We start from the raw sequence: 9,902 nt of genomic DNA on the forward strand, positions 1-9,902 counted from the left end.
TTACATACAGATAAAATGTTCTTCAAACTTTCTCCAGCAATGTATCTGAGCTCCAAACTCAGGAGAAGCCCATCACTTTTCCATAGTAGCCAGATTAACATTTCCTGTTATTACACAGATGTATGACGCAGAAACAGGCCATTTGAACCAGTCCATGTTCATACTCTATTCAAGCTTCTTCCTGTCTTTTCTCATTTAGATGAGGAAGCATAGAAACCATCTTCCATTGTAGCCATCTATTCCCTTCTCCTTAGTCTAGTTTTGCCTAAATTGCACTTCAACTACTCTGTGGTAGCGAGTTCTACATTACAGTTCCAACTCTCAAAGTATTCAACATCTAGAAGGTTAACATGCTAACCTAATGGACTATCCAGTTCCAACACATTTTAACCTTCTGTCTTGGCCACCAAGATCCACAAAATAAACACACGTGCATTCTGTCATTTTTATACTTGATTGCTGTTTAAAGATAGATTAATTTAACTAAAGTAATACCTTCGTTATTATTTTTTACTTCAGCATCTATTCTACTACACACAACATTTGTAATAACGAATGTCCACTTACCTATAATCAGAAAAGAAAATTAATGTATTTTTGCTTACGACAAAATTGAGATGGGATCTATCATCAACAAACAGTTATCCCAGAGTGAACACAACATTCTGTCAATCTGGACCTTCCAGCCACTCATTCCAGACAAAATAGAAAACCAGTGCATCCTAGCTTGTGCACCCAAAAGAACAAACAGCAATCCTCCCTATAACAGCATCTATGTTTTCTTTTTAAAATAATTACAGAAGATTCCAAGGATTTACCTTTACTTTTATACACATATGTTTGTCATTATGCATTGCAGAACTTTCTGGTGAGTACTAGGTTGAACTGTGAGCCAAATAATCAAATAGGTAACACACCCTAATGTCTTAATGTCAAAATTGTAAACCACTCTAAGCAGAAAATCCAACAGCCCATTGGAAAACAAGCATAGTGTGATCTTTAGAGGAAGACTAGATAATGGTAACTTAAACTGAATATCAATCCCCACATACAGCTGCTTGATTTCTGAACTAACTCCCAACTATGCAATAGTGAGTCTTTAAAATAAGAAACGGGCGCAATCATACGAAAAAAAAATCTAAGTGCCGAATGAATGAGAAAACATGACAATTTCAATCTTTTTTTGGGCGAGTTTGAAATGCAATCTTATGACACTGTCACATTTTTGGACAGAAGTGTGATTCTCACCAGTAGGGCGGCAGGGCAGTGCCTAAGCTCACCAGAAAATCCAGCTGCAGACTGCTTGGGGTGCCATTGCGCAGGAGATGCGATCTCCCCTGCCACCACGCCCCCTTTCCCCATGGATCTCATGCCACCCCTCATCATTGGCGGCAATGTAGAACCCCTCCCCACCCACAATGGCAACTCAGGTCGCTGGCATCAAGACCCTCCTGATGAGTCCCTTGTCATGACCCATAGCCCACCCTGTATCCTCCCCATTGCTGCCAATCACTCCCTGTGCCAGTCTCCCCCCCCTTGCATACCCCCCTGCAGAGCTCCCCCCACCACTGCAGAGCGCCCCACCCTCAGGCCCCACCTCCTTGGTACTGCCCCAGCACAATTATGGTAGCCAGTGGGCAGTGCCAGGATGCCCAGTGGGCAGTGCCAGAGTGGCACCGCTTCTCTGGCACTGCCCAACCATACCCCCAACCACTGAGGGCTTCAATGGCCTCTGATCCAACCCCATGAGGCCATCACATCTGGTCTCCGCTGATGGAGACCAGCTGTGATTCTCGTCGGCAGGGAGGTAAGTTGAAGTAAGCCTGGACAATGTTGTGCAGGAGTCGTTAATGACATGCAAATTGGCGTTGCGTCCTTTTTGGGCACAAAGCCGATCCCGCTGGCAAAACAGTGCCCGTAACCAAGCACGAACCCAATTTCTCGTTCCACACACAAACTTATCTGTGCAGCAAGCCAGTAAAATTGCGCCCAAAGAACCCAAACTTCCATGTAGAGTTATACCCAAACTAATATACCTCCCATGACATTTCGCACATTTACTAGGAAGGTACAGATGGAAAGAAGATGGAGATGGATTGGCAAGTGAAAAGATTTTAAACTTTTTCCTTTACTGCCAAGATACCTAGTTCTGTGAAATATAATATATCTATTATTCAAATAAGTTTTTAAATAAATTGGCGGGGAACAGACCAGATAAATTAAATGCGGATTACTGCCTTTGCGAAGGACAAAAACTAAAATGCTTGTTTCTGTATCGTAATTTGGAATAGCACTGTTCAGAGTAAATTTAAGCAGACATTATCTATATCAAGCTGATGTTGATGTCCATATATTACAGGTTCTCTCTCTTCTAATCTTCTATGAACATTCATTCTGTTTGTGTTTGCGTGATTGTTTCTCTCTCTATGCTCTTTTGTTGTTCAGTGTGCCACATGGCTTTAACAGAAAGTCTTGAAAGATAGTGGCACTACACTCCTCTGTATCTTCTGCCACAACTGCACATCACTTCTTCTACCTATCACAGAGGAATTTTCAATGAATTTTGAAACAAAATGTTGCAACCCATCAATTAATTTTTATATATATTATATATACACATTCACACAGTACGGGCGGCACGGTAGCACAATGGTTAGCACTGCTGCTTCACAGCTCCAGGGACCTGGATTCGATTCCCGACTCGGATCACTGTCTGTGTGGAGTTTGCACATTCTCCTCGTGTCTGCGTGGGTTTCCTCTGGGTGCTCCGGTTTCCTCCCACAGTCCAAAGATGTGCGGGTTAGGTTGATTGGCCATGCTAAAAATTGCTCCTTAGTGTCCTGAGATGCGTAGGTTAGAGGGATTAGCGGGTAAAATATGTAGGGATATGGGGGTAGGGCCTGGGTGGGATTGTGATCAGTGCAGACTCGATGGGCTGATTGGCTTCTTTCTGCACTGTAGGGTTTCTATGATTCTATGAGTACAACATGTTGAATAGATAAAGAAAATATCAAGGTAGTAAACAATAAGGGTAGTAACAAACATTTGGAAGATATTGAGAGATTGATGCACTGAGCACCTAGTCGATGAAACTTAAAGCAAAGAAGTATGAAATGATACAAGATAAACTAAATGGCATAATTTTAAAAGGGGTGTAGGAACTGAGAGACCAGGGAGTGTATGTACACAATTCCTTGAATTTAACAGGATATGTTCAGAAAACTGTTTTAAAAATTCTGTCCTTGGCTTTATTAACAAAGGAAGAATATAAATGCAAGAAAGTTATGTTAAATCATTGTAAAACACTGGTTAGATCTCAGCTGGAATAGAATTCAATTCATGGCAGCACACATTCAGGAAAATGATGTGGGATGCACTGTCTGAAAAGTGGAGATGGTGTAAAAGAGGAGGTGGTGTCGCAATATTCATCAAGGAATCAGATTACAGGGCGATATAGATGGGCTTGTCAGATGGGCAAAGTAGTGGCAAATGGAATTTAACCCTTAAAAGTGTGAGGTGATGCATTTTGGGAGGACTAACAAGGCAAAGGAATACACAATGAATGGTAGGATGTTAGGAAGTATAGAGGACTCTTGGGGACATGTCCATACGTCCATGAAGGCACCATGAAGGCCAGGTAGATAAGCTAGTTAAAAAGGCATATGGGATACTTGCCTTTATTAGCCTCGGCATAGAGTACAAGAACAACAAAGTTATGATGGAGCTATATAAAACATTCGGTAGACCACAGTTTACAAGTAATGTGTGCAGTTCTGGTCGCCACACTATAGGAAGGATGTGACTGCACTAGGAAGAGCGTAGAGGAGATTCACCAGGATGTTGCCTGGGCCAGAGCATTTCAGCTATGAAGAGAGTTTGGTTAGGCTGGGTTTGTTCTCCTTGGAGCTAAGGCGGCTGAGGGGGGGAACCTAACTAAAGTGTACAAAAATTATGAAGGACATATTTAGGAAGAAAAAATTCCCCTTAGTTGAGGGATCAATAACCAGGGGGCATAGCTTTAAGGTAAAGGGATGTGGTAATCCACTGTTAACTTATTGCCTGCGTGTGTGTGTGACATGCCTGGACATGCCCCTGCCGGCCCTGCCTGGGACTCCTCCTCCCCTGGTCCAGATATAAAGGTGACTGCTCCCCACCCCCTGCCTCAGTCTCTGGACCAGTTCATTGGCATGGGTGTGCTCCAAGTCTTTTGCTAATAAAAGCCTATTTGTTCTAGCATACAAACTAGTCTTTGCTTGATTGATAGTGCATCAATTTTATCAGCAAAAGTTTTGGGATGGAGCGGATACTAAAACCCGATAGACTCGAATTGGATCCACAAGCTGTAGGAGCCTCGAACAGCTTCGATCACTGGCTGCGATGTTTCGAAACTTTCCTCACCGCCTCCGTTGTCCGGACCGAAACCGACAAGCTACACGTGCTCCACGCCCAGGTAAGCGATCAAGTATTCACGATGATTAGAGACGCTGAAAATTACAAGGACTCGATCGAACTTTTAAAAGGCCAGTACAACAAATGGTCTAATGAAATCTACGCCAGACACCTTCTGGCTACTCGCAGACAACAGCCAGAAGAATCGGGCGATCAATTCCTGCGTGCGTTGCGAGCACTTGGCAGGGCCTGCAACTGCAAGGCCGTAACAGCCACCCAAAACACTGAGGACTTAATCAGAGATGCCTATGTCACGGGTATCAGGTCAAACTATATCCGACAATGACTGCTGGAACAGGGTGGCCTGGACCTACAAAAGACTGTGGCGCTTGCCGACTCGTTAGAGGTGGCCTTCCGTAATCTCGAGGCCTACACCCCCGACCACGGGGGCGCATCATGGACACCGCGGTCACCGCCACCTCTGTACTCGGGAGGGCCGCAGGCCTACGCCAGGCCACGTCCCACCAATGACCCGACCGCTGCAGCAGTCTCCGGAGGCCCGAAGTGCTACTTCTGCGGCCTGGGAAGCACCCCCGACAACGCTGCCCAGCGAAGGATGCGATCTGCTCCGGGTGTGGAAAGAAGGGCCATTACGTGAAGGTATGCAGGGCGAAATTGACCTCCAAGCCCAGTAGCGCCGTGTGCGACCCGCGGGGGCCGCCATCTTGGACGCCTTCAGCTGCGTGAGAGCCGTGCGGGCTGCCATCTTGGACGCCTTCAGCCGCATGAGCCATGCGGGCTGCCATCAGCTGCGTGTGAGCCGTGCGGGCCGCCATCTTGGACACCTGCAGCCGCGTGAGCCGTGCGGGCCGCCGTCAGCCGCGTGTGAGCCGTGCGGGCTGCCATCTTGGACGCCTTCAGCCACATGCGAGCCGTGCAGGTGGCCATCTTGGACACCTGCAGCCGCGTGAGCCGTGCGGGCCGCCGTCAGCCACGTGTGAGCCGTGCGGGCTGCCATCTTGGACGCCTTCAGCCACGTGTGAGCCATGCGGGCTGCCATCTTGGATGCCGTCAGCCGCGTTGCAAAATTCAACGGTGGCTTCAATTACGCTGGACCAATCCAGGCCTCACCAACTCGACAGGTCCATGATAGACATCGAGGTAAATGGTCGCACTACAAACTGTTTATTTGACTGTGGGAGTACGGAGAGCTTTATTCACCCTAACATAGTGAGTTGCTACACTCTTTCAGTACTGCCAGTGAAGCAAACGATCTCCATGGCTTCAAAGTCCCACTCGGTGGATGTCCTCGGGTACTGCGTGGCGACCCTGACTGTACGGGGCACAGTGTACAAACATTTCAGGCTCCTCGTGCTGCCACAACTCTGCGCTGCCATACTCCTGGGGCTAGATTTCCTGTGTCACCTGAAGAGTGTCACCATGGAGTATAATGGGCCTTTTCCTCCGCTCTCCGTTTGCAATCAGCAGTTCTTAGATTGCCCACCGTGCACCACCTGCAGCCTCTCGACCCTTAAAGTCGCCCCTCCCTCACTGTTTGAAAATCTCACCCCCGACTGCAAGCCCATCGCCACCAAGAGCAGACAGTACAGTGCTGGAGACAGAATTTTTATCAGGTCCGAAGTACAACGGCTCCTGGGGGAGGGGATCATTGAGGCCAGTACCAGCCCCTGGAGAGCCCCAGTAGTAGTTGTTAAGACTGGGGAGAAACATCGCATGGTCATTGACTACAGTCAGACCATTAACCACTACACGCAGCTGGACGCAAACCCCCTTCCCTGCATATCCGACATGGTTAATCAGATTGCGTAATATCGGGTGTTCTCCACCATCGACTTAAAATCTGCATACCACCAGCTCCCTATCCACCCGGAAGACCGCCAATATACTGCCTTTGAGGCGGATGGCCGCCTCTATCACTTCCTTAGGGTCCCCTTCGGCATCACCAACGGGGTCTCGGTTTACCAGCATGAGATGGACCGAATGGTAGACCAGAATGGGCTGCGGGCCACCTTCCCATACCTGGATAACGTCACCATCTGCAGCCATGATCAGCAGGACCGCAACGCCAACCTCCACAAATTCCTCCACACCGCCACACTCCTAAATCTGACCTTTAATAAGGAGAAGTGCATATTCCGCACACACCGCCTCACCATCCCTGGTTGTGTGGTGGAAAAGAGGGTCATCGGTCCCGATCCCGACCGCATGCATCCCCTCCTGGAACTCCCCCTCCCCACCAGCCTCAAAGCACTGAGGAGATGCTTGGGCTTCTTCTCTTATTACGCCCAGTGGGTCCCCAATTATGCGGATAAAGCCCGTCCGCTCATCAAATCCACCTCTTTTCCCCTGACGGCAGAGGCCCGCCTGGCCTTCGACCGCATCAAAGCAGACATCGCGAAGGCCACGATGCACGCTGTAGACGAATCCATCCCGTTCCAGGTGGAGAGCGATGCATCTGACTTCACCCTAGCCGCCACCCTTAACCAGGCGGGTAGACCCGTGGCCTTCTTCTCACGAACCCTCCAAGGCCCTAAAATTCGACACTCCTCTGTCGAAAAGGAGGCCCAAGCCATAGTGGAAGCTGTACGGCACTGGCGCCACTACTTAGCTGGTAAACGATTCACCCTACTCACGGACCAACGGTCAGTTGCATTCATGTTTAATAACACGCAGCGGGGCAAGATCAAAAATGATAAAATATTGAGGTGGAGAATCGAGCTTTCCACCTATAATTACGACATCTTATACCGGCCCGGGAAGCTCAATGAGCCCCCTGTCCCAGGGAATATGTGCCAGCGCACAAACAGATCAATTGCAGACTCTCCACAACAACCTCTGCCACCCGAGGGTCACCAGGTTTTTTCACTTCATTAAAGCCCATAACCTGCCCTACTCCATTGAGGAATTCAGGTCTATAACCAGACACTGCCAAGTCTGCGCAGAGTGCAAGCCGCACTTCTATCGGCCAGACAGGGCACATCTCAAAGGCCACCTGCCCTTTCGAACACTTAAGCGTCAACTTCAAAGGCCCCCTCCCCTCTTCTGACCGCAACATATAATTCCTCAACATCATTGACGAATATTCACATTTCCCCTTCGCTATTCCCTGCCTGGATATGACCTCGGCCACGGTCGTCAGGGCCCTGCACAGCCTCTTCACCCTGTTCGGTTTCCCTAGCTATATCCATAGCGACCGGGGATCCTCCTTTATGAGTGATGAGCTGCGACAGTACCTGCTCTCCAAAGGCATAGCCTCGAGTAGGACCACCAGCTACAACCCCAGGGGGAACGGACAGGTAGAGAGGGAGAATGCAACAGTCTGGAAGGCCGTTTTACTAGCTCTGAGGTCTGAAGGTCTTCCAGTCACCCGCTGGCAAGAGGTCCTCCCTGATACACTACACTCGAATAGATAACTCCTTTGCACAGCTACCAATGCTACCCTTCACGAAAGAATGTTTGTTTTCCCCAGAAAGTCCTCCTCGGGGACCTCACTACCGTCGTGGCTGACGTCCCCAGACCCTGTCCTGCTCCGGAAGCACGTGAGGACCCATAAGTCGGACCCCCTGGTCGAAAGAGTCCAACTCCTCCACGCCAACCCCCAATACATCTATGTGGCGTACCCCGACGGGCGGGAGGACACGGTCTCTATTTGAGACCTGGCACCCGCTGGTGCCCCAGGGACCACGACGACCTACCCCCGTATACAGCACGCCTGAGCCCCAGGAGCCACCACCACGCACCCGACAATTGGATTGGACTACAGACGACTCGATCGACTACGGCCTGGCGCCTGAACCAACACCGCGGCCACCGGAACAGATACCACAACCGGCACTATGGCGGTCGCAGCGGCAGATCAAGCCCCCAGAGAGACTAAATTTGTAATTCTGTAAATATCGTTCCACCCACCTGACCCCCGCCGGACTCTTGTTTAAAAAGCAGGGGGTGACTGTGGTAAACCACTGTTAGCTTATTGCCTGTGTGTGTGTGTGACATGCCTGGACATGGCCCTGCCTGGGACTCCTCCCCCCTGGTCCAGGTATAAAGGTGACTGCTCCCCACCCCCTGCCTCAGTCTCTGGACCAATTCATCAGAATGGGTGTGCTCCCAGTCTTTTGCTAATAAAAGCCTATTTGTTCCAGCATACAAACTAGTCTTTGCTTGATTGATAGTGCATCACAGGATTTGAGGAAAACAATTTTCACCCAGAGGGTGGAGGACATCTGGAATTCACTGCCTGAAAGGGTGGTAGAGGCAGGAACCCTCACAATATTTAAGAAGCATTTAGATGAGCACTTGAAACACCATAGCATACAGGGCTACGGACTAAATGCTGGAAAATGGAATTAGAATAGATAGGCTCTTGGTGGCCAGCACAGACATGATGGATCAAAGGGCCTCTTTCTGTGCTGTAAAACTCTATGATTGAGTATGTGTGGGTATATGTGAGGACAGGAAGGGCACATGGAAGCATATTCAATAAGAACATTAAAAAAATTAGCTGTCTCAACACTTGATGGGAACTCAAATTACAGGGCTATGGGAAAAGAGCATAAGAATGGGATTAATTGGATACATCAGTAGTCAGCACAGACACCTTAGGATGAATAGCTTCCTTCTGTGGTGCATCTATAATGCTATGCCAGGAGAAATAAAAAAGGCCGTGAAGCCACTCAAAATACAACATGCAATTGCACATTCGGAGTCTGCAAACTTGTTAGGAATAATCACAAAAAAATTAAAATAATCGCGCATTTGACATCTAAACACTTGGCCGTTGCTAAAACAAACTTCGAAGCTTCCAGATTGTAATGGTTTGTGAAACTAACAAACACCTTTTTCCCCGATACAGTAAAGCAAAGCAAACCGCGAAAACAAACACAACCCTCCGAGAGACCTTCTCACACCAGGAGGCTGGCGCTGTCTTTTTTGCAATTTCTCACGGTGTCGAATGTGCTGGCTGCTTTTTTAAAAAAAAATGCAAGAGCACGAAACACTAAACAAACTCTTACCAAAGGGGGGGGGGGCGGACACCCTTTTCTGACTAACACATTAGAGGTAAAATAACCACCAGGCTCCAGCCCGAGGGGGGGAGGGGGGTGGTCATTCCTGGTCGGTAACGGGACCTGTCTAATTGCTGCTGGGTGGCTCACTGGGAGGGTGTGATACACGGTGTAGGTAAAAGAAAAGCTTCCCTGTCTGAGGGTCGCTGCCAGGTAGGCGGCTCTCACCATCTTGCCTATGTGTCTTCCTCAGCCAGAGCCGCCACTACCGCCGCCGCCGCCGCCGCCTCCTCCCGGCTCCACTCTGTTGAACTGAAGGTCCCATAGCAACGGATTTCAATCCAACATTTTTTTTAAAATTTTAAAACAAAACGATACGTTTTATTCCTTAACGTTATCGGATTGGAAAGACACAATGTAGATTTTTTTTTCGAAACCTTTCTATTTTGTTGAGGGAGGTTGGCCGGGGTGAAAGGTTAAACAAAGGTG

General features: G+C 48.6%; 1 protein-coding gene across 7 annotated transcripts in view; it reads right to left on the reverse strand.

The window, feature by feature from the left end:
* nme7 (NME/NM23 family member 7) overlaps nucleotides 1-9,873 on the reverse strand; it is a 181,324-nt gene extending 171,451 nt beyond the window's left edge. For 2 of the 7 annotated variants that reach the window (XM_078232643.1, XM_078232641.1), the window contains exon 1: nucleotides 9,642-9,873. In XM_078232643.1, coding sequence (XP_078088769.1) covers nucleotides 9,642-9,644 — 3 coding nt within the window. In that variant the 5' untranslated portion in view covers nucleotides 9,645-9,873. The remainder of the gene's footprint in view (nucleotides 1-9,641) is intronic. The other 5 variants (XM_078232647.1, XM_078232642.1, XM_078232646.1 and 2 more) reach the window with 5 other exon arrangements.
* Between the last annotated feature and the right edge of the window lie 29 nt (nucleotides 9,874-9,902).

Source organism: Mustelus asterias, chromosome 17 (genome assembly GCF_964213995.1).
Source record: "Mustelus asterias chromosome 17, sMusAst1.hap1.1, whole genome shotgun sequence".
Taxonomy (NCBI): Eukaryota; Metazoa; Chordata; class Chondrichthyes; order Carcharhiniformes; family Triakidae; genus Mustelus; species Mustelus asterias.